This window comes from Eptatretus burgeri, chromosome 2 (genome assembly GCF_056783735.1).
Source record: "Eptatretus burgeri isolate ZD-2024b chromosome 2, Ebu_testis_v1, whole genome shotgun sequence".
Lineage (NCBI taxonomy): Eukaryota > Metazoa > Chordata > Myxini > Myxiniformes > Myxinidae > Eptatretus > Eptatretus burgeri.
This window is the reverse complement of record NC_140962.1, coordinates 74,462,299-74,488,529: the sequence shown is the minus strand read 5'-3', so window position 1 is coordinate 74,488,529 and position 26,231 is coordinate 74,462,299. Positions and strand designations below refer to the sequence as shown.

General features: G+C 45.7%; 1 protein-coding gene across 2 annotated transcripts in view; it reads right to left on the bottom strand.

The window, feature by feature from the left end:
* TTLL5 (tubulin tyrosine ligase like 5) overlaps nucleotides 1-8,917 on the bottom strand; it is a 270,134-nt gene extending 261,217 nt beyond the window's left edge. The window contains exons 1-2 of one of the 2 annotated variants that reach the window (XM_085869871.1): nucleotides 8,699-8,917; nucleotides 5,278-5,788 (exon numbers count right to left, since the gene is read on the bottom strand). In XM_085869871.1, coding sequence (XP_085725997.1) covers nucleotides 5,278-5,360 — 83 coding nt within the window. In that variant the 5' untranslated portion in view covers nucleotides 5,361-5,788; nucleotides 8,699-8,917. The remainder of the gene's footprint in view (nucleotides 1-5,277; nucleotides 5,789-8,698) is intronic. The other variant, XM_085869872.1, reaches the window with a different exon arrangement.
* Nucleotides 8,918-26,231: the final 17,314 nt, after the last annotated feature.

Here is a 26,231-nt window from a genome sequence, read left to right as displayed (position 1 = left end):
AGAGAGAGAGAGAGAGAGCAAGGAAGACAGAGAGAGAGAGAGAGAGAGAGAGAGAGAGAGAGAGAGAGAGAGAGAGAGAGAGAGAGAGAGAGAGAGAGAGAGAGACAGAGAGAGAGAGAGACAGAGAGTTCGCAGAGACAATATTTATGCTTTATGGAAAAAAAACACCACACACACACGCACGCACGCACGCACGCACGCACGCACACGATATCGGCAGATTGGAGGCAGTGTGATTTCCGAAGACAGTGCATGGATGAGATGGATGAGATGAGACAGTGCATGGATACACCCAAAAAACCTTGAGTGGCTTTCACCAAAGAACAACGTTGCATTGATATAGACATTTCAGGGAGATGTGCATAAACATTTATCTTGATAAACAGCTGCCAATGGTCATGTGACGGGTGGAGAAAAAAATTGGCTCGGTCATTTAGAAAGCATGATAATACGACAAACGGCTCGGAAATCAGGTGTTATTTTCAAATATATTTTGCTATTAAACTCACAAAGAGAAACATATAACATTTGTAAAGCAAACCCGATAACCAAATGCTTGAGAAATAGTCAAGAGGAGAAAGGAAAACCTGATAGAACCTCCATAAGATGAGGGATTAAACTTTTCCACCACAGCATCCGCAACATGCACGGCATATCCACACACCCACAGACAGTCCCCACAAATCCAAGTCTACCCATATGTACCACGTCTGACGTCCATGTGCGCTGTATATGTACCTCTACCTTGTAGTAACCTTCAACTATGCATCCTGATGGGGGCACAAACTGTGTCGCTATCAACTGAAGGGCGCTTAAGCATTCAAGCAAGCACTCCAATGGAATGCCTGGCTTGACAAGTGATTACCCATTGCCGTCGATAAAACTAGGCACCCGGAAACACCAAAGCAATATCTGAATTGGACAAATGAACACCTTTCATTTATCGAAGCGTCGGTACTGCTGTTAAGTTCAAATCTGGAGTGTAAATTTTGTAATTCGGCTTAGTTTAAGAGATTCTCGAGGTTATAGCATGCACGGAAATGAAATAAAGCCATGAACACTGGCGTCTCCAGGTGTTTATAAGCATTGCAATGTACCCAGCGATTTGTAGCTATGATGAACAGGCATTCGGTAATACAAGTGAGGAAAGTGGAAAAAAAAACTAAATTGTGAAGAAATTGTTGTGGCCTGTTCCAAGTCCAGGCATGGTTGAGCAGGCCAAAAAACATGGCCGTTTCAGACCCCAGCGAGGTAACCCAGGAAACGCCTCAAAATACCAGAGAGCGAGGTGGCCGAGGATCACCTGATAAAGGATACAATTAAATAAAGCCGTTAATTATCTTTGTAAGGGGTGTTTTAATTAACCCAAACACCCAATTTTCACTCTTGCACTTCCTTGGAGTTCCCTTAGTGTACATGCAAAGTTTCAGGCTGCTTGATTTCATGGTTTTGGAGTTATAGAGGACTCACACACAAACACACACACACACTGCAATAGTCTTGCAACCCCTCTGTGGCCAAACTAAACATGAACAACTAGAACGACACTCGATAGAGCTCATACCTCCACCAGGCTGAGCAGTTTACTTTTTGTACCCCCATCGATAGGCTGGATCTGCATCCGTACCTGAACCTAAACTGAATCAGCTTGTTATCATCACCTTCTCAACTCATCCACCAAGTTTTGTACTAATCCGTCCAAAACATTTTGAACTAGAGGGGGAGCACTCGGTAGAGTGCAAAACCTCCGCCGCCAATACTGCTGGGTCACTTAAATGAACCTGATATCCTATTCATTGTAGGTCAAAACGGATCAGACTCTACTGAACCACGATTGAATAAACTAAACTAGATCGACGCGCATGTAGAAATGCCAAAAAAATAAAATCAAAATTTTTTTGAAAAAAAAGTTGCAAAATTTCTTTTTTTTTCCTCGAACAAATTTTTTTTGGGGGGAGGTTGGAAATCACTTAAAACATGTAGAAATGCAAAAAAAAAATTCAAATATTTTTCAAATAAAATCGAAATTTTTTTGAAAAAAAGTTGCAAAAATTTTTTTTTTCTCAAACAAATTTTTTTTGGGGGGGTTGGAAATCACTTAAAACATGTAGAAATGCAAAAACAAAAATTCAAAATTTTTTCAAAATGGCCGCCACTGCGGCCATCTTGGACTTGGACCAAGTCCAAAATCTAATGGCATGATCCTTGGACCATACCTAATCCCCTCACCAAGTTTCGTCGAAATCCGTCCAGGAGTTTTTTTCCGTAATACTGTTCACAAACAAACAAACAAATAAACAAATGACCCGTATCTTGCCAAAAGGTGACCACGTGTGACTTCTTTAAGGTCACACTGAGGTGAACAGAGCTGCTATCCACCAGGAGCGACTCCTTGAGGAATATCTGCCTACGAGAGATTCTGATGAGAATCGTTCTACAGAGTAACCATGAAAAATATGCGTTTGCCTGATAACGTCACCAAATGACGTCATAATGTCTCAAGCTTGACATATCTAGAAAGCACTCATCGAGGTGTTCAATTTGAGGTGCTACACGATATGGTTCCTAAAACTTGAAAATTTGACCTTGGGGTCAAATATGTTTGACCTCAGGCGCTAACCATGAAGGTCAAGGCCAATCGCCACCAAAAATTAATCAGCAGAGCGCCAGACCATGAACTATATTCCCATGAAGTTTGAAGACAATCCGATCAAAATTACTCAAAAAATAAGGGTTTCGTTGACTCCCCTGATTTGCGACAAAGTGACCTTGACCTTTGACCTAGACCTTCAAAATTTTATGCGCTGAAAGGGACCTCTATAGGCCTCTGATATGCGAAGTTACAAAAATTTCCAATGATAACTGTGCTCTGCAGAATTTTTATACGTGATTACAGACAAACAAACAAACAAAACATACAAGCTGACTAACGTATTGTTGCGGATTCGCGCCCGCCGGCGTGCGGACGGCCACGTAACTCGAATCGCGGCACGTCGCCCACCGGACGGACAATCCAGTCGTGACCCTCTCGGACTAACGCCGGGAACTAGCCACGGGTGGACCTTTCGGTCTCACCACGATCGTGCCAATCGGCCCCCGCGTGGGATAGGGTTGCTCGCCAAATTCGACCTACCTAACTACCCACACGGAGGGTAGACCGGGCGATCGCACCTCGCCGCAGGTCGACTTCGGACACGGGCCACTTTAAGTGACCCGTTCCGTACTATCGGGATAACCGAGCGGTGTTATTCGTCGGCCTCGACGGTTCGATTAATTATCGGGCGTTTTAGCCCACGACCAACCCTTTACGTGAAGCAAGATGGAGATTCAATGAAAGAAAAGACGAAGCGAAGCGGGAAAACAGTTCAACATAATTCACATTTATTTCGCGATGAACGGAAAGCACACATATACAATTACACCAAAAGCACATGCAAAAGGAGAAGAAACACAATATTACACAAAAAGCAAATATAAAAGAGAAACACAATGCAGAGCTATCCGACTACCGAGCACACGGCAACACTTATATAATTTTACTTCACAGACGGTGCCGACAACACAGATACCCAAAGCAAAAGAAAGAGAACCACCCTCCAGGATGAGGGGGGTAGGCGGGCCTGGGGCCGAGACCGTGTCGGGCCTACCCGTCTGATGATGAGACGCAAAGCGGCGGTGGCGCCTCAACTCCGCGGGCCTCGCGGACAGTGTCTGGTAGGGGGTGGGAAAGGGGCCCCCTTGTCGCACTATCTCAGCGCGGGGGGGAAACAGGAGGGGGTTGTTGATGCTCGGGGGGGAGGAGGATATCACCCTGTCTCGGGTCCCGCGACGAGCGTCTCCACCTCGACCTCGGTCGCGCCACCGGCCTCCGCAGCTCCCCGACTCTGACGCGAGCACCCCCTCGATCGCCTTCGCCGCCACCACCTCTCCACAGCTCCGTCCTCTTCACTCTGACTAGTACCACTTCTTCCCAGCTCCACCAACAACTCCCAACCGCGAACTCGAACTGCGAACTGCTGGCTTCTCCCCTCCGAACTCAACTGTTTGGCGAGCGCGGCCGTTTATATCCCCCGTGGCTTCGCTCCCCCACCTTTGACCCTTTACCTCCGACCCTTCACCTCTAACTGGCTCCCCATTGGACCGAGGAAAAGTAGGCGTGAATGCTTTTTGATCCATGAATTTGCATATAGCGACCACACTCCAACGTACCTGGAGGCGGGGCCAAATCGCCCCACGCTCGCCGATAGGACGGAACAGAAGTGGGCGTGAGTCGTTTTTGATCCGTTTTCTTTGGAAAGGCCGGCGCTTTTGCACCCCTGCTCGGTGCGCGCCCTGCACGAGTCCAGTATCGGTGCCCACAAGCGGCGTGGGAATGACGGTGATGTGATGGTTGCGAGGGCGAGTTGTGACGGTAAAGGTCGTGGCTGTTGTTGTGAAGCAGCGTTACGGTTGGTGGTTGTTGTGTGATGGCTGTTGAGACGTGGTTGGTGGTGGTAGTAATGGCGGCTGGTCCAAAATAAAGATAGTAAAAGAAAAACGGCTATCCTGAAGGGTCGCAGCCCGAGTGAATGACATTTATTCCCTCTAAACAACGGGTTTGGGCCTAACTACACATATACTTACAGAGATATCTCACCTAAGGGACCTGAATGGTGGTTTGCGAATTTCGTCAACCACAACAATATCTTGCAAAAACTTCGTTTTGGCAAGATAACAAACAGAAAGTGGTGAAAACAGTAACCTCCGTCCATCTTTGATGGCGGAGATTAAATATCGTTTATATTATATATTGTTTTTGGCTCGATCTCTCAATGGTGAAGGATCACATGAAAATTAATAATTCACGGATCGGATCTGGATGTTCACCAAAATCCAAACAATTTGTCCTCGTCACACACCCAACCTGTCCACCAAGTTTCATCGCAATCCGTCCATAACTTATTAAGATATCATGCTTCCAGACAAATGGACAGACAAACACGAACAGGGGTGAAAACATAACCTCCATCCACCTTTGGTGGTGGAGGTAAATAATCCAATAAAGCTCTGCTCAAAATAAGAAATAGTTCAATCTTGGTCATAAACTACAACAATAAGATAATCATCCCTTAATATTTTCTGGGCAACTCCTCACGTGTACCACAAACTCACCGACTAAAACTGAGTGCAAAACATGAAGGCAGCGCATACCGACTTCTCAATTATACCTTAAAATAATCACCATGAATTGCATTGTTCCCAACACCCACAGCTTTGCAATCTCATGAGCAGACTTACTCTGTTTCTTTGGCAGATGAAGAAGACGGTGACGATAAGCATGATGACGATGAGGATGTAACGTCGATGCTTTCATTGGACATGCCTCCTTTCCTCCAGCCTTTTTGGCAGTCTCCTGTGTGCGGACCAGAGTCTTTGTCTCTCCGTTTTGGGATTGGATGTGAAGTTCCGACCACAAATGTCTCGCAAGATAAATTCGGTCAAATCAGGATTGGTTTGGGAGAGCATCAAACCTGTCTAACCTCTTTCGGTCGCAAAACAATGAGAAACCACAGGAATCAACACTGCCAAACGCATCTTGGCAAGAAACGAATTGCCTCCCTAACAATCCACCAAATTAGAAAATTTTATCAACAAAATTTGAGCCACCGTGCCTCAGGAATATTACAGAAGAGTTTCTTCCTTTCTTCACAAAGATCACGCGTACAAGTAGTCATCAGATGGAGAATTCAGGGTGCTGTGCAAACGTATTGCTGGCATCCATCCTTGAGGATTGTCTTTAGTGAAGAAACTGTAAAACAAAATGGCGAGAAGTGAAGAATTAACGAGCAGCTCATAATACTGGTACAAATCATAACCGTAACGACTCGTCCTTGGACACGATCCCCGTTACTGACCAGTTTGGACGACACAGCACGCATTCGCTCATTCATTCATTCTTTGTGCCCACCACTATGATGCCATAGAAACGTTGCCATTGTGATCTGTGGCTAGAGCAGGAGCTTGTATATCATCACATGCAGAACTAGGACAATAAAGGACAAGTGTGCTGTTCGATGAGCATTCACAGATAAGACAATAGACAAGTAACACAGCACAGAGTATGGGATTTGTACCTGGGTTCCCAGCTCCATAAGCTATGTGCTCACTTGGTAATAAAGTACCAAACAAGCTGTTTTAAAAGTAATCTGTAGACGTTTCAGAAACTACTACTGCTCCTACTTTAATGTCCCGATTACTCCGACCTTGTGGGGTCAGCCGAGGAACGTCGTTGGCCCAAGTCATTCACGAACTCGCTGGTCAGACCCGACATTGGCCTGGAAGTGGCAGGAATTTGTAATTTGTTCAGGCTGAAACACCAGGATGACAGCTTATAGCTGGGTCGACATTGGAACCCAGGCTAAACAGCTTAGAGGTGAGAGTGACCGGTGATAACTCACTTACTCTTTGCGAAAAACACCATGGGGGTCTTCAACATCCACCAGCAGATGGGACAACACGTTCAACCGAGTGACTTGGTAATGCAAGAACCTGTCTGCAAAGCACCAATCTGACAGTTTACAGTCAGGCCAGGAATCGAATCATGCTGCTCAGTTGTTGTTTTGTAAGCAGCATTTGGCTGCCGGTTGCATCATTTTCTGGAAGCACGACTGTGCCGCTGATGCAGTGCCCCCTGTTACCAGCAAGCTGGTACTCATTTTGACGACCTCGGAAGGATGACAGGCTGAGTCAACCCCACCTGGTGATATTTAAAAGAACGACAGGGGCTCAAACTCAAAGACACCAAGATTTCAAGCCAACTACCTTAACCGTTAAGTGAACAGTCGGCTTTTCACTGCCCAGAGAGAAGTACACTACCACGACACCACAGACCTTCACAGAAAGGATTGTTGTAGTAAACAGAAACAGGCACTAGGTGATGGTTACCATTCCCTCAAATACAAAATCAGGTATCAACAAATGACCAATGAAGAAATGAGCAAGGAACACTTTCAAACATTTGGTGAAAATGTAAAAGAAAAAACAAGTCTGAAGACGACGATGGTTCACGAGCGGTATGTGACGATGTAGATTGTTTCAGAAGTCAAGGATGAGACAATGTGATAATGTTTGACCAAGTTATAAAAATGATCAACATGATGTGGTACGAGTGACAGGTTATTAGCTGCAAAATGTCAAAAACCCGGTTTCGTTCAACAACTTTCAAAAATTTACCTTTGCATAACCTTTAAAGGTCACAAAACAATGTTGTGGACATTAAAATAAGGAAACAGGAAACGTGCTATAGCTTATTGGAGCTAGTTCGTCGAAGAAGGTCGAAAACCCGTTCAATTCCCACAACTTTGAAAATTTGACCTTTGTGGCCTTTAAAGGTCAAAGGTCAAGGATTATGACCTTTGGTGCAAAACTTCCTCCAGAACATTCCAGGAACAATATAACGTCATATCGGCTATATGACATTTCACACTCCTTGGATTATATTATCCATACTTTGATGAAATCAGCGTAAAAACAAACTTGAAGGAGGCGCCACGGGCAAGGTGTTCGAGATGGAGCAAAATGGTTTCAAGACTTTAGGTGGGGAATGACCTCAAGATTATGCATAAAAAAATATTGTCATCCTAGCTCTCAAAGTTTGGGCGGTCGCATGATTTTTATGTCAAAATTCACAATTTTCTAAGTTTTTGACCTTGTGACGAAAATGAAAAAAAAATATCGGACAATGACAAGTTTTAGATGATTAATTCATTTTGCTATTCAAATACTGAAGAACCCATTCCATTCGGTCAATTCCCCAGGAAAAGATAGATTTTTAATCCGACTACCCCCTAAAAATGGACAGACAGACACACAGACAGACGGACAGACAAACAGACACACACATACAGACAGACACACAGAGAGACACATGCATACAGACAGACAGACACAGACAGACACACAATACAGACAGACACACAGATAGACACATACATACAGACAGACAGACACACAGACAGACACACACATACAGACAGACACACAGATAGACACATACATACACACAGACAGACACACAGATAGACACATACATACAGACAGACACACAGATAGACACATACATACAGACAGACACACACATACAGACAGACACACAGATAGACACATACATACACACAGACAGACACACAGACAGACACACATACATCCTTCAGACAGACACACAGACATAACGAATATAGTGGTCACTCTGGCTGGCACTCGTGAACCAACAAAAATCAAAATCAAACACAAAATATTCTAAACAATTACGAACAATATATCGAACTGTAATATTATAAAGCATCAGAAAATAGAAATTCCATCCACGAAACCATTCATTGCCTGCTCAAGCCGTTACGAGGAGCTTGTCCGTCAGATAAAACATTAAGCCGGCCGTCCTGCCTGGAGTCATGTGAACGCCTGGTCCGTCGAGCCAAGGTAGGCCTTTGAGCATTGATCTGAAGCGGTGCAGGTGCAGCAGTTACGGATGAACGTGTAACCTGCAGCCTCGGGCACGTCACGGTGTCCCCCCCATGCCGAGCGACCCGCGGCTTCGTCGCTTTAATGCCGCAAAGCACGAACAGCAGCAATTGCAGCAGCTCGCACACAGTCACCGACTTCACAACGGCGACTACCGACCGATGAGAGAGGGACGACGCGGCCAGCAGCGGCGGGTTACCTCGTCTGAACGGACAGGGCCCAAGGATGGATGGCAACGAGGTATTGAGAGAAAGATTACAAATGGAATCGGTCAGCGGACCAGGAATAATTAAATAAATGATGAATAAACGGACCAGGTTCGATGAGAGAAGACCCGGGACTGGGGAGATGGAGAAACGGCAGGACGAGCCTTCTGGCCGTGACCGACGGTTCATCAGGGAGTCGGAGACTTCGCTTCCTCAACCGCCCCCCCACCCCAGCGCCTCCTCAACCGCCCCCCCACCCCAGCGCCTCCTCAACCGCCCCCCACCCCAGCGCCTCCTCAACCGCCCCCCACCCCAGCGCCTCCTCAACCGCCCCTCCCCAGCGCCTCCTCAACCGCCCCCTCCCCGCGCATCCTCAACCGCCCCCCTCCCCGCGCATCCTCAACCGCCCCTCCCCCGCGCATCCTCAACCGCCCCCCTCCCCGCCTCCTCAACCGCCCCTCCCCGCGCCTCCCCAACCGCCCCCTCCCCGCGCATCCTCAACCGCCCCCCTCCCCGCCTCCTCAACCGCCCCCCTCCCCGCGCATCCTCAACCGCCCCCTCCCCGCCTCCTCAACCGCCCCCTCCCCCGCGCCTCCCCAACCGCCCCCTCCCCGCGCCTCCCCAACCGCCCCCTCCCCGCGCCTCCTCAACCGCCCCCCTCCCCGCGCCTCCTCAACCGCCCCCTCCCCGCGCCTCCTCAACCGCCCCCTCCCCGCGCCTCCTCAACCGCCCCCCTCCCCGCCTCCTCAACCGCCCCCTCCTCCGCCTCCTCAACCGCCCCCTCCCCCGCCTCCTCAACCGCCCCCCTCCCCGCCTCCTCAACCGCCCCAACGCCTCCTCAACCACCCCCTCCCCCTCAACGCCTCCTCAACCGCCCCTCCCCTCAACGCCTCCTCAACCGCCCCCAGCACCTCCTCAACCGCCCCCAGCACCTCCTCAACCGCCCTCCCCAGCGCCTCCTCAACCGCCCCTCCCCACCGCCTCCTCAACCGCCCCCCAGCGCCTCCTCAACCGCCCCAGCACCTCCTCAACCGCCCCTCCCCAGCGCCTCCTCAACCGCCCCCCCCCCAGCGTCTCCTCACCCGCCCAAAAGCTTTTAATTATTTCCTCGTATTTTCGCGCATTTCGGTCTTCGGTCTTCAACCGGAAATGTGAATGGTCAACGGGATTTATATATATATATATATATATATATATATTTTAATCCTTCTACTCCTTTTAAATTAAACCCCGTTATAAGCGATCACCCCCCCCCCCCCCCCCCCCCCCAAATTTAAAGATCCTTCTCGAAAGTCATCGCGGTCGGGCATAGCGGCAATGACGACCTGAACACCGTTACGGCATTAGGTTTTGCACCTGAAGAGCAGGTAGGTGTGTGTAGGTGTGTATACGTGTAGGTGTGTATACGTGTAGGTGTGTATACGTGTAGGTGTGTATACGTGTAGGTGTGTATACGTGTAGGTGTGTATACGTGGAGGTGTGTATACGTGGAGGTGTGTATACGTGGAGGTGTGTATACGTGTGTGTGTATACGTGGAGGTGTGTATACGTGGAGGTGTGTATACGTGGAGGTGTGTATACGTGGAGGTGTGTATACGTGGAGGTGTGTATACGTGTGTGTGTGTATACGTGGAGGTGTGTATACGTGTGTGTGTGTATACGTGGAGGTGTGTATACGTGTGTGTGTATACGTGTGTGTGTATACGTGGAGGTGTGTATACGTGGAGGTGTGTATACGTGTGTGTATACGTGTCGGTGTGTATACGTGTGTGTGTTTATACGTGGAGGTGTGTATACGTGTGTGTGTATACGTGGAGGTGTGTATACGTGTGTGTGTATACGTGTGTGTGTGTATACGTGGAGGTGTGTATACGTGGAGGTGTGTATACGTGTGTGTGTATACGTGGAGGTGTGTATACATGTGTGTGTATACGTGTGTGTATATGTGTGTAGGTGTGTATACGTGTAGGTGTGTATGTGTGTATACGTGTCGGTGTGTATACGTGTGTGTATACGTGGAGGTGTGTATACATGTGTGTGTGTATACGTGTGTGTATATGCGTGTAGGTGTGTATACGTGTGGGTGTGTATGTGTGTATACGTGCCAGTGTGTGTATGTGTAGGTGTGTATACGTGTGTGTGTGTACGTGTAGGTGTGTGTATGTAGGTGTGTATATATGTGTCGGTGTGTATACGTGTAAGTGTGTATACGTGTCGGTGTATGTATGTAGGTGTGTGTGTGTGTGTGTGTGCGTATGTATGTGCATGTGTGTATATGTGCATATGTGCGTTGGTGTGTGTATGTGCGTGTGTGTAGGTGCGTGTGGAGGTGTGTATGTGTTGGTGTGTAGGTGCATATGTATGCATATGTGTATGTGTGCATGTGTGAGCCACACTCAAAATGTGTGACTTCTTGCAAAGTCAAAGAACTTAGTGCTATTCTGATTCACAGATCCAGACCCATGGGGACCAACACACACCTCATAACCATCTCTATCAGTTCCAGTCGATGCATTGAAATCCCCCAAGACTAGAAGTGTATCTCGTCTGGGGCACTGATCAACCACAGACTCGAGCGTGGTGTAGAATGTGTCCTTCACGGTGAGGTCACGCGCCTCAGTCGGAACATACACAGAGACCAGGACACGAGACCCAAGGAGTGACGAATCCTTAATCTCATAATACGCTCATTGACCGGTGTTACCTCAATTATCATTGGGGTCAGCTTATTGGACACAGCTAGAGCAACACCTTGAGTATGGTAACCATCAGAGCGACCAGACCAACAGTAGGTGTAACCACCCACCATTATCTCGCCGCAATCAGGTCTTCGAACCTCAGAGAGAGCTGCAATCCCGATATTGAAACGCTTGAGCTCAGATGATAACAAAGACAGGTGATCATCCTCTCTTCGGGATAGGACATTCCAGGTACCCACCCAAAGGGATCACCTCAGGTTAACCCAAGGAGACTGCGTCTGGTGGACAACACCTCAGTACAACCCCGACACACACGACAGCAATCTGACTATGGAAGGTTACCCCGTGGTTTTCCTTCTATCATCAAAGGTTGGGGGTCCTGAAGGCTTTGCCCCAATCCCATCATCCGGTGAGCTGCCCTGCGAAGGGAAGCTGCACAGGAGGTACTCCGCTGGAGTGGGTTTTCAGATTTTTAACTGTAAGAGGACGTCCACAGACACAGTTGGGCACCAGATATGGATGGCCGTTGGCTCACAAGGAGCTCCTCCACCCTTTGACAGGTTTTGTTTTTAATCCTGCTGGGACTCCATATCCTAATCACGTCGATCATTGACTGATTTCTTCATTCTTGTTTCAATGCAAACATATAGTTCCAGACTCTCATGGGAGTATCTTTCACATACAATGCCAAATGTTGTTCCTACTTTTTGTGCTTTCATATCCAGTTAATTATGACCTGATTAAGTAATTTTCTGAAACCCTCAAAATTACTAGCTCGGCGAAAATGCGCATATTGTTTCTATGCTCTGTATTTTTGTGGGATTAAACATCATTTGAGGAATCATCCAAATCGATCGGGTTTATTAGATATTAGCGGTTAACTCTGTTGCACCGGGCAGTTGTGAGGAAATTCCTTACCAAGCATGTGGAATATTGAGGGAATTTGCTGGGAATGTCCTTTGGCAGCATAATGGCAGCTAGAGCTCAGGACCCATGGAAATTCTGCAAAATGTAAAACGTGACTTCAAGTTCTCAACCCCTTTCTTCTTCAAGTGCTCACCCATAGCCCGAGCCTCAAGTCCCCAACCCCAAGTTCTCAACCCCCCACCCCTCCAAACTTTCAACCCCCTTTCCCAACTCCACTCTGTCCCTTCTCTGCCCATCCACTCCACCAACCACTCAACCTCTATGTGCTCCACTCTCCCTTTCTTCTACTGTTTCAAGTCCTCAACCCCCCCATCCCAATCCCACAGCTCCCCCTTTCTTCAAGTCCTCAACCCCCCCAAAGTCTCATTCCCTTCCCAACTCCACTGTCCCTTCTCTCACCCCACCCCCTTTCCCCTCCAACTCTGTCCTCCACTTATCCTTTCTTCTTCTTCAAGTCCTCAACCCCTACCCCCCCAAAGCTTCAACTCTCCTTTCCAAACTCCACTTTGTCCCTTCTCTGCCACCCCCCCCCCACTCCCCCACTCCAACTCTCGGTCCTCCACTCCACCTTTCCTCTTCAAGTCATCAATCCCACCATCCCTAAAAGCTTCAACTAGAAAAAAAAAACTATTTGTGGTTAAATAACAATATTATTTCAAACTATTTTTGGATAATTCTAATTACTGCCTCCCTATCACGGAGACACATCAATGTCGTCCCTTATGTGACATGCTTTCCAATTGATGGTAGCATTTTAGCCTTTATGGTATGCCAGGTGTCTTCCAGACTCATATGCACAATGGCTTCCTGATCGACTCAATCCAAGGGTGTGAAGGGTCTCATAATCAGCTCAATTGCAGCACCAGCAATCCCGTCTACTATCCAAGAGGACTGGCATGAACACAATGAAGGAAAGAACACAGTGATCATTAGTGCCTAACTGTGCAACACGTACATAATTTATCTATGTTGTCCTTCTGGTCAATCAATACAAGGTTCAATAAACCGATCTCTACCCAATAAAACCTGGGTTCTTCTCCTAATTGGAAGAGCAGGTGATCATATATATTGTTTCGTATCCGGGGTTCATTTTTCGCCACGAAGGTAAGCACTCAAGTTCCTCCCGAACTCCCGGTCCTGAGGCCACCGAGCACGGATAACTCCGCGAGCTGGCTGGTTTCTAATCAACCATGAGCGCTGATTAGTACCGCCAATCCTGGCAAGGTTACCCTACCTGTGGTTGGCCACACAAAGGGGGTTCTCTTGCCCTCGATGCGTACTCGCGTTAACTTACCTGATGAAGTGCAGCCAAGTAGAGCTGCCAAGTACGCACCGGCTACAAAGAGAAAAATCGGTGGGGTAAAACTTCCCATGCTGTACTACGTGTGGACTACGCTAGACCAATGGAGGAAAGGACACAATGAACTGGGTACATTTATAAAAAGAAATTTATTATAAAAGCGAGGGTGAGGAAAGGCATGTGGAACAATAAGCAAAGATTTTAATACACACCAATATGTACAGCAGGGGAAAGCAAGGATTGATGAGGTGCAGCAAAGAAAAGAGGAATGTACAAAAGAGGACAGTACAGTGCTAACTCCGATCCTAATCTTATACAATCTCAACTAACTCTAAGACAGGCACCATCAGAATTACACCTGAGGAAAGATAGAGAGCAAGAGAGATGAGAAAAGATGAGGTGTTTGTGACCTCTTTGATACCCTGCATGGCCAACGACCCACACTTCCCAATCGCTTTAGGAGGGGGAGGAGGGAGAAAAACTGAGAGCATCTTCAGTGCAGGATTGGAGGAGGTGTGATGAGGTACGGTGCCATATGGTGAGCTGCAGTGATGTGTGAAGAAGAAAATGTAAAGGTGTGGGTCGGGGGCGGGAGGTTGGAAATGAAGCAAAGAACGTGCAAGAGGATAGTCCGAACGTTAAGTGTAAAGAGGTCTGTACATGTAAATGCTAATCGGGTAAACTGCACTCTGTCTGGTGCCTGGCTTTCTGGTGGACTCAGCTCCGCTCCATCACCTCAAGCTCCGCTTGTTCCATACAGCACCCAACAAGCCACAGGGAGAAAAACGGACCAGAGAAGCAGATGAGCTGTGGAGAGGAGAAGTGAATGAGCCAGGTGAGAGAGAGCGCCGAGCCATGAACCGTCCCATTCTGTTCGTCCCGTTCATTCCGCTATACTCTGTGACCCCAAGGAGAAGAGAAGTGAGAGTGGGCCAGACAAGAGAGAGCGAACCAGAGAACAGGGCTCTCTTTTGTAATCCCCCAGCGGGGGTGGAGTTTGGGAGGCGAAACAGGCAGGCTATGGGTGTTTCCCCGTGCCCCCATTGGTGCACGGACGTTTACCATGGCTTTGGCCCCGCCCAGACAAGGATTTGGCACCGGAAATGGCCTCAGTCGCTCTGTACCTGGCCACGTGATGGAGCTCCGAGGTTAACATGGGGGCGAGGTACCTGGTGGCGCTCTTCGGCCACAAACACATGCCGGACACTCAAAGAGGGCTGTAATTGGGTGGAACAATCAGGCTAACCACATGACATTGAATGGCATCCGACGCCATCTTGCACTTCAAGCTAGATTCCAGAACGTCCAGACATGAGTATCTATAATGATACGAGCACCCCCCCCCCCCCCGTCTCCTGCTGGTCCAGAGGGAGCTTGTGAACATCATTTGTGATGATGGTTGCGGTGGTGTCGCGTAGCGATTGTAGTGTAGTGAGTTTGTGATAGTGATGGCGGTCGTTGAGATAGTGGCGTCGATGATGAGTGTAAGAGAGTTTGTGATGTGGTCCGACGATGTGGGGATTTTTAGGAAGGCATTGTAGTGGTTAGAGAAATGTTGTAGCATTGTGGTTCGAGCCTGGAGAAGGTTGCAGTAAAGTGTCCATTTTTGCTGTGGTCTGCATGCTTGCATGATAGAGAGGTCGTGTGTGCGAAATAAAATAGATAAAGAATGGGAATTAAAGACCTGTCTAAAACCCCACACAATGCAAATTGTCCCATAAACCCACTAGACATAAGGGAAGGGATATCTAAAACGCATACAAATTAAATAACCGCCTCATGACCGCTATAGATTGTTTGCTTTCACCTCGGGGAAGCACCGGCTTCGCAGAACTGCAGCAATACATAATGGAGGGAAAGTATTGTTTCGTTTATAATTGTGTGGGGGGTGGGGGTAGGAATCACCTTGGAGCAGTAAGAAATGTATCGGTTAGTATGCTCCATGTTTTGGGCAGTTTATCCATTTAATTGTATTAAGTCAGAAAATGGTAGCTTAAGAATTGTCTTGTTTAAATGTGCATCATATGAAGGGTGATGTGTTGTTCAATAGGCAAGGTTTAACATGAAGGACCTGTATGTAAAAAAAAAAACTTCTGTAACACTCCAGGTGGGGTGCCGTGGGGCATTGGGAAAGAGGGGAGGAACTCTGAAAGGAGGCGTCGTGAAAGGAAAGACAGAGGGGAGGATTGTTGTCACCTCCCGAGGAAAAGGGTTTTGGATCGTCTCACGAGAGATGAGAGGGCTTGAGAGTTTTTGTTCGGGTCCTGAAAAGAACTCTTGGGCCTGCTTGTGTTCTCCTCATCTCCCTGGTTCATAACTGTCGTCCTGGTTCATTATGACTGCTTGTCCTGTTCATGACTGCTCATCCTGCTCGGCCTGTTCGTGACTGCTTGCCTGCTTCGTAGTGGGTTTGTGGCTGCTTCATTGCCCAACAAGAACTAAGGCCTCACTCGGTTCTCATTTCCCCTCAACATCCATGCTTGAGTCTGGTGTGTGGCGCCTTAAATTTCATTGCCTTGTAAATAATTATTTATTTATTGCAATTCCGTGTTCCCCGTTCCGCCGTTGTACCGAAGCGTAGTGCTTTACTCCTCCCGTTATTTGTGTGGGGAAATAAACCCCATTAAAATCAGAACCAAGGATCTTGTGTGCTTCAAAAAAAAAGACATTTTCAAAACACAGTACCTTTTGAAAGTCTACCCCCCCTCCCCCTTTCAAAATTTTCACCTTTTATTACCTTACTCGCAAATACCACCCGTCACTTCGCTGATGGGAACACTGAGATGGGGGGAAAAAACGAGGGGGGTGATAGTGAAAGGTGGAGGGAGAGTGAAGAGATAGAGGGGGAAAGATAGAGGAAGGAGGGAGAAAGAGAGAGTAGGGAGGGAGAAAGAGAGAGTAGGGAGAGAGAAAGAGAGAGGGGGGGAGCGAGAAGGGAGGGAGAGCGAGGAAAGGCAGTGAGAGGTGAGAGGAAGGTAAGGCAGACGTGTGGTGGAGTGTCAATTACAATTCATACTGTCAACAAAATGATTCTGCATCGAATAACATTGAAGATGGAAAAAAAAGTCAGATATCCATTTTCTACCCGTCACACTATAAATACCACCCAGAGACAAACAGCACCCGGACATGTCCGGTTATAAACACAGTCCGGAGACAAACTCACATCCGTACGTGTCCGGAGACAAACTCACATCTGGGCAGTTCCAGAGACAAACTCCCATCCAGACACATCTGGACACAAACCCCACCCAGACATAACCACCTTCCAGACACATATGGAGATACATGTCCAGAGATAAACACCGCAAGGACATAAATACCACCCGGACATGTCCGGAGCCAAGCTGTCTGGAGACAAACTCCTCCCAGACATAATCACCATCCAGACACATATGGAGGAGATACGGGTCAGGAGATAAACTCCTGTCCGGACATGTTCGGAGACAAACACCGCCCGGATGCATCTGGAGCCAAGCTGTCCGGAGACAAACACCACCCAGACATATCCGGAAACAAACTTCCATCCAGATATACCTGGAGATAAATACCATCTGGACATGTACGGGATAACCACCATCCGGACATAACCACCCAAGACGGAGACAGACAGAGAGCTGTGGGGGTAGGGGAGTAATCAAAGAGAATATGTTATGCTTTGTGAACACACACAACACACACACACACACACACACACACACACACACACACACACACACACACACACACACACACACACACACACACACAACACACACACACACACCCGATATCAGTCATTTTTCGGGAATCAGCAGGTTGGAGTCAGTGTGATTATATATCGACTACAGTACGTAATGTATACAACCTAGAAACTTTGAGTAGCTTTCACCAAAATGACGTTACATTTAAATAGACGTTTCAAGGATATGATCACAAACATTATTCTTTATAAACAGCTGAGTGTGATGGGTGGAAAAAAAATTGGCTCGGTAATCTAGGGAATGCGTTCATACTGCAAACAGCTTGGAAATCAGGTGTTATCAAATATATTTTGCGATGAAACTCACAAAGAGAAACATATAACCTTTGCAAAGCAAATCCGATAACCAAATGCTTTAGAAACAGGCCTGGAACCACCATAAGATACAGGATGAAACTTTGGCACCACGGCACCCGTAACAGGCATGGCATGTCCACACACCCATGGAGAGTCCGTACAGATACAAATCTACCCATATGTACCACGTCAGTGTGTGCTGTCTACGTACCTCCACCCTGTAGTCACTGTCAACTGTACATCCCGATCGGGACACAAACTGGACTGTGCAGCTCAGTAATTGGCTTAAGCACCTAAGCACTCCAACAGAATACCTGGCTTGGCAAGCCATTACCAATTGCCGCCGATCCAACGATGCACCCGGAAACACCCGTGCAATGTCCGAATTGGACAAATCAACACTTTTTTCGGAGTTGGAACTGATGATACTTTCAAATCTGGAGCTTACATTTTGTAATAATGCTTAGTTTAAGAGATTCTCTCGGTGATTCATATACGCAAATTAAATAAAGCAAAGAACACTGGCATCTCCAGGTGTTTACAAGCATTGCAATATACCCAGCGATTCGTAGCTATGATGAACGGGCATTCGATAATATGTGTGAAGAAAGTGAAAAAAAATAAACTTTATCATTAATAAATCGTTGAGGCCTGTTCCAAGTCAAAGCATGGCTGAGCAGGCCAAAAAACATGGCAGCTTCAGACCCCAGCGAGGTTACCCAGGAAACGCCTTAAGACCCCAGAGTGCGAGGTGGCCGTGGATCCCTGACGAAGGATATAATTAAATAAGGCCATTAATTATCTTCAAGAGGAGTGTTTTAATTAACCCAAACACACAATTTTCACTCTTGCACTTCCTTGGAGTTTTCTTAGTATGCATTCAAAGTTTCAGGCTGCTCGGTTTTATGGTTTAGGCATTATGGAGGACACACACACACGCACGCACGCATGCACACACACCCCCTTTTATTAGTATAGATAGCTTGGAATGAAACTGCATTAAATCAGACTTTTTCCAACTTTATTTGCACATCATAACCCACAACTTCCAAGTTAAAAATAAATGCTACAAATTTCAGAAAATTAATGAAAAATACAAAACTAGAATATCTTGGTTGGATAAGTGTCCACCCACCTGAGTTAATACTTGGTGGAAACACCTTTAACAGCAATTACAGCTGTGAGTCTGTTGGGATAGGTCTCCATCAACTTTGCACACCTTGATTGGGCAATATTTACCCATTTTTCTGCACCTAACTGTTCAAGCTCAGTCAAGTTGCATGGGAAGCAATCCTCAAGTCATGCCACAGATTTTCAAATTGTTTTAGTTCAGGGCTCTGACTGGGCCACTCAAGGACATTTATCTTTTTGTTCCTTAGCCATTCCAATGGACCTTTGGCTGTGTGCTTCGGGTCGTTGTCATGCTGAAAGGTGAATTTCCATCAAAATTTCAGGTTTCTTGCAGAGGGAAGCAAATTTTCCTCTCAGATTTTTCTATATTTTGCTCCATCCATTTTCCCTTCTATCCTGACAAGTGCCCCAGTCCCTGCTGATGAGAAACATCCCCATAACATGATGCTGCCATCAGAATGCTTCACAGCAGTGATGGTGTTCTTTGGGTGATGTGCTGTGTTGGGTTTATACCAAACGTAACATTTTGCATTTCGGTCAAAAAGTTCCATCTTGGTTTCGTCAGACCACAAAACATTTTGCCACATGGCTTCAGAATCTCCGGAATGGTTTTTTGCACACCTCAAATGTGACCCACTCAAGGTGGGCTTTGTTGAGTAATGGCTTCCTTCTTGCCACCCTACTGTACAGGCCAGACTTGTGGAGTGCTTGGGATATTGTTGTCACATACACACAGTGACCAGTCTTTGCCATAAAGACTTTGCCTCTGTATCTCTGATACCACACCAAGGCAAAAAGTTGCCATTGGCCTCTTGATGGCCTCTCTGATCAGTTTCGTCCTTGCTTGGTCACCCAGTTTGGAGGGATAGCCTGATCTCGGCAGGGTCCTTGTGGTACCATATGCATTCCACTTCTTAATGATTGTCTTGACTGTGTTCCAAGGGATATTCATGGCCTTTGAAATATTTTTATACCCATCCCCTGATCTGTACCTGACCACAACTTTATCCTGAAGGTCTTTTGAAAGCTCGTTGGTTCCCATGGTTGAGTTTTTGCTGTAAAATGCACTACCCAGTAGAGGAAACCTACAGAAACAACTGGTTTTTACAGAAATAATCAGATCAATACAATTTAACACAGGTGGAGGCCAATTAACTTGGTGTGTGATTTTGAAGGTGAATGGTTACACCTGAGCCAATTATCCTTGCTGAGGATTACCCTTTGTTCGTCTGTCTGTTTGCCCACACAGAACTTAAGTGTTTTTCTCCAAAACCACTTGTTCGACTGAGAAAAAATTTTCACCAGAGGTGCGACTTAAATTGAAGAAAAATATTAAATTACGTTTTCTCTGGAACCGCGAAATCAATCGACATAAAACTTCACAATTATGATCTAGTACTGATGGAAATTCACGTTTTAAATTTCAACTTGATCAGATGCATGGTCTGGCAGCCAGACTAATTCATTATTTTTTTGATCTGGGTTCTTTTCTTTTTTCTTTTTTTTTTGAATAAGGTTCACTTGGCTGTGCTTGGATGGATTTGAGAGTTGTGGAGTAGCGGCTGAAATCCGAATCCTATCCAGGTTCCAGGAAATATTGTGTGTGGTTTTGGAGAAGAAAGCAAATACCTATTTTGGGGGGAAACCCCTGTCGATCCCCTTCGGGACCGATTTTTTTTAATGCCGTGAACAAACTTTGGTACATTCCGGGTGATGAAAGTTGTGGTCAAGTTTCATTGAAATCGTGTGTGTAGTTTCACAAAAGTTGCAAGTGTTTGTGGACAGACAGATGGATGAACAATGCGCCATCGCATAAGCTGCCTGGAACTATATTGCAGGTGAGTTAATAAATAAGTACGCTGTCATTTGTTGAGAGATTAACTGGCTATCGCATCTGTTAGCATTTACTGGTGGATGTTGTTCAACATAGGGTGCCTTTTGAAAAGAGTGGGCCATTGGTGTGCCAACCCTCTGGCCAAATTCCAAATTATTCAGTCTACAGGGCCTTCATCATAAGTACCATGGAGTATGACTCCCCACTTCAGACTTGTTCCACTTCTTCCCATCTTGCTCCTCTGGAAGTGGTTGAATTTATGGCTTTTCAAATTCCTGGCTGTTAAATCTCTTGGCAAGAGGTCAAGTTCCAGGGTCTGCTATTAGCACATTACAGTGGTTGGTGAACACCTTCCCCTTCCCCCTTCTTCGCACTCCATAAGTGGCGACCTTCCCCATTTTTGTCAGCCTATTCCCCTTTGATTCACTGTCAGTCTGTAAACTTGCTGCCCCTCTCATTCAGCTACTCGATGAGCCTCTATTTTTGTACAGAATTATTTTTGCCCTTAAGTTTTTGTACCGCAGTACCTCACAGTGGCACAACTGTAAACCATAACAGATGCAAGGAGACCAAATTAATGAATGAATACAAGTCAAATAAGGATTTGGAAGATAAAAAAATTTGCTTGTGTCACCAGATAATTGTAGAACATGTCAGGATGACAATCGTGCTAAACATTTAGGCCCATGGTGTCAAACTGGTTTGAGGAACAGTGTGTCAACTTTGCTTCAGGCATGTGTTTGGTTACCACAAATTCACTTTCTTTATTTTTTTAAATCACATTGGAGTAGGTAGACTGCAAGTAAGAAAGACGTGGAAAAAAGTAGGGACGGTGCAAAGTGGTCTCAATGGATGTGTCACCGCCCATTTAACCTTTGCTGACTTTCCCTCTCCCAGCAGAGGTTTTTGGATATCTCACCCATACTTTCAACTCGGTGATTCACAAGATCTCTTATGGATCATAGTCTATCACGTACTGACCATAACTTTCAGAGAGCTTGGGCTTTCTTCCTCAATGCTTTCGAATGAAAACAGTGTCAGTTCCATGTATCCTCCTCAGGGTTTTCAAGCTTGGGCCTATAATTCATGCCTGGCATGAAGTTGCGCTACAATTTACCACATGGAGCGGCCTTTACTATCTGAGACTTTGATATGCATTCTATGTGTTTTTCATGTGACATTCCCTCCCTGGAGCCATAGCATTCACCACACTACATCACAGCTTCGACTTTTATAGTCTTTATGCAGGCGTGGTACTTTGATCGCTTGCATGCCAACTAATCAAAGTGTACTATGTCAACATATCACTGTACAATGGAGAATTTCATTTTTACACACTTGAACACCCACTCCCTACGGGAGCAGCAGAAAGGGTCATGTTATTATCCTCTCTGGGGTATATGGATTACAGTAGATATCGGCTCGGGCCCGTTAGTCTGTGGGGGATGCAATCAGCGTATAATTCCTCAAAAACGTTTGGTTTCTTCCCTTTCAATTTAGTGTTAAACAGCAGTTGCGACTGTTTAAAAAGGTAATCATATGTCCTTGTGGTGTATATATTTTTTTACTTCCGGTATGGGTGCCCCACGAAACGCCACAACAAGTTTTCACGTTAACAATGAGGAAAAACTCCTTGGGGAGGGGGGCAAATTAAGTCGCTACAGCTTCCATCATGTGATCCTTCTATTCCTTCTGTCAAGTTTAGTTGAATATGGAGAAGAAACAACTGAATGTATCGATTGTGGTCAGACAAACAGAGACAGACACCAACTTGCTTATAAATACAATGCTATCATTTTTAATGCATTTTATACACAAGTTTTTCCTTTGTTTGCATCATTATCTCCAATATTGGATGTGTATGACATGTACTTATGACTCCTATAAAATCAGATTCCTTCACAAACTTATCAGTTACATCAAAAAAGAAAAACATGATGTCGGGGGTGATTAACCATGGCATATTTTCATCCCAGCACCCCTACCTTGTTTGCAACCTTTTGGCATTGCGATCCCTACATCCATTTGCATTTTTAAAATGCTTCTTATACTTGTATAATAATATAATAACACCACTTATTTTGCACCATAAAGGTGCATAGGGCTGCCGAGGCAGTTTCATTGGCAAGGAGTACAGTTTTGGACGGGTCACCATGCCGACGCAGGTTACACCAAATGCTTATTACCCCAGTACGCTGGTACTCAATTCGCCGACCTCGGAAGGATGACAGGCTGATTCAACCCCACCTGGTGTTAATTCAACGGTAAAAAACAAGGGCTCAAACTCAGGACCCCTAGTTCCCAAGCCAGCTACCTTAACCGCTAAGCCAACACCAGGCTAAAAAGAGGCTTGAGCAATAGGATCGAGCAACTCAACCATTCAATATCGCACATTAAATGCAAACTTTTCTGCACCAGTCATGAGCTTAAACAATCTGCAACCATCATCGACAATGATTTGGCTTCACTTGGTTAAAATGTGGGATACTGTGTTTTTTTTTAATTGTTAAAAAAACTTTTATTCTTGATAAAATAAAAGATTTATTCTCTAAATTTTATGTATGTAGTTTTTCACAGAAAACTTACAATGTACTTTTCTTAACTCTCTTTAATTGTCAGATTGAACAATAAAGGCCGATTAGTCATTTGCCTTCAGGAGTTGAGGTGAACTTCTTCAGTTATGGAAAGAAGGCTTGCAATGTTGACGGATGAAATGTTGTTCAAAGCGACATACCAAATTGCTCACACACTCGATATACTAGATGACGTCTGTAATGACATAAGACTCTACCTCCGGCAACATGATATTTCCCTTTACCTCACCCTTCAGATTTATGTGTAATTGGATTTTTAAAAAATAATTTTCATACTGCTTTGGATTTTTTGTTGGCAATCACAAAAGGTTTGCTTTGCAGATAATCCCAAGAGGCTAGCAGTCTTATTTTTGACAATGCATTGTGAAAACGTTTCTTTAAGAAGCATTCCACATCACAGTACAGAGCAAAACAAAACGGCTTTGAAAAATTGTACGAAACAAGGCACAACACAAGCGGTCATAATGGATGATGTTCCTTTCATTAAAAGGTTATTGGGCTCGAATCCCACTTCAGCGGAGAAAAATAATGCATTTGAATTTGGCACACGCTCAACAGCGACCATTGCAAAACAAAATTGTTACTTTCAGCACAGGTTGTCAGTACATGCAATAAACCCAGGAAGTTATAGTGTTGTGACAAAATTAAAGGTTTTACCCCTGAATTTTGTATAGATTTCACAAATTAAATATCCCAATGAGATGAGCGACAACGACAAAAAGCAAAAAGACTTGAGATTTTAAACTTTTGATGGAAACTTCAAATCAGTAAGGATATGGCACTATAACCTTGTATTGGGTCAAATATGGGACTCTAACCTTGGGTTTGATCTCCGGTTCTGGGTTTGGAGCGTCGGCAGGTCTCCTTTCAGGGCTCTCTGCTGTTGATCTTAAAGTTAAGTTTCCGGTCATTATCTGTCCCGTTTTAACTGTTTATTTTCTCACCTGCATGTTACTGGGTGTTCCTCGTTCGGTTTTGTTTTAAAAAATCGTGCTATTTTGTGATATTATGTCAACCTTGTTATACCGGGTGCTTGAGGTCTACCCTTTGTTCCCCTCGGTGTACGATCTTGTTTATTTGTATATTCTCCCCATTACCTTCAATTTCTATCTTCCCCACTTTCCTAACGTCCCCCATCCCTCCCAACTAATCACTCTATTTGTTGTCTTAAATTAAAAATAATAATAATAATAAAACACGACCTTTCTCCTTGCATACTCAAGAGTCTCGATTCTTCTTCTTCCTCTTCTTTTTCCTCTTGCCGGCACACCATCTTTGTTCAACTGAATTGACTCTCTCTCGCCATTACCTTCACGATTTCTTCCGATCTACAACCTTCCATTCCCGAATCATACCTGTTCTTCAAAAATACATCAAAAAATAATCATCTTCTGTCTTTCCTGTCACCATAACCACGTGATCCGTTTACACCCCCTGTGTTTACCGATCCAAATTCACCATTCACCTCACGATTTTTTTCTACAACACTTCCATGACCTAATCTGTTGAAACTCTCTCAAACAACAATAATAATAATAATAATAATAATAATAATAATAAAAACGATTTCTTATAATGCTTCATCTTCCTCTTTCACACGTGTAGTACTCTTTACTGTATCATAATGCACGACTCTTCTAATATTTAAACAGACTGCTCTCAATTCGACCTTTCCTTCATACCTTGCCGAAAAAATCCAACCGTTGGTGTTTCTTCTCTCCATTCTCTGAATTTGCCTTTATTGCATCCATCAAGATATGTGTTAAATCGCATCTCTGACCTAAAACTTTTTCAAACCCCAGTTTGCTATGAATGTTCGCTTTCCATCAACGATTCTTTTTTTCCCACTTCAGTGCTAATTCACCCCCCTCACCCCTCACTCTCAAAGCAACCATCCCACTCTTCTCCCTCCAAGCCTCCCTCTCACCTCTCTCAAAAACTCCCCCTCACCTTTCTCCCAGCATTCATCCCCCTCACTCATCCTTCTCAAAGTTGCTCCCCCTCTCATCCACAAAGCTGCCTCCTTCCACTGCCCTCTCACCTCCATCTCTTCACTCCACCTCCTCAAATCCTCAACTGCCTTCTTTCTTCCCCCTCTCTTGTCCCCCCTCTTCCCCAGCACCACAGAGCCTTTTTCCTCCTCATCTGGCCCCCTCCCCTAGCTGTTCTGCAATCCCCCACACTCTTTCAACAACCCTCCTCCCCTCCCTCTTCATTAAGTGTGGACCTCAAATATCCGGGGCCTTTGCTAAAACCTTTCAGATCTTTCCATACAGGTTGCCACTGACAAACCATACATAATCTGCCGAACAGAAACTTTCCTCCCCCAAGATGTGCCTGACTCCCAAGTATCTCTCCCTGGTTACTCCCTCCTCCGGTATGACAGACCTGAGCCTCGTCCTGGTGGAGGAGTTGCTCTCTTCATCAAAGACTCTATTCCTCACTCTCCATGCACTGCCCTCACTCCCCCACACCCCCAGGAATACCTCTGGCTACGGTTTCCCCTCCACTCCCACCTCATGTTTATATGTGTACTGAACCATCCACCTAACAGTGATAACTCCATCTACACCTCACTATCCGAAAACATGGACCAACTTCTATCTTCTCATCCAAACTCTCTCTTCCTCATATATGGAGACTTCGATTGTCATGATGCCAGTTGGCTCGATGTGGGTACCTCTCTCACCTGTCATGGTATCTCAGCAAAAGCTTTGTGCGACTCAATCGGTCAACTTCCCGACCCGGATCTCAACCAATGGTACTCCATCTCTTCTGATTTTGACAAATTTCCCTGACAATATCTGCTGCTCTTCCTCCACTTCAATTGGTTCTTCTGACCACGTCCTTGTCAAAGTGGACATCTCTCTGGCTATTATCAGAGAACCACCTCAGTGCCATTGAGTCTGGCATTTCACTCAAGCCGACTGGCAGGGTCTCCAAGCAGCCATCAAATTTACAGACTGCTCTCCTATCACTACTTTCTCCAACATCAACTCATC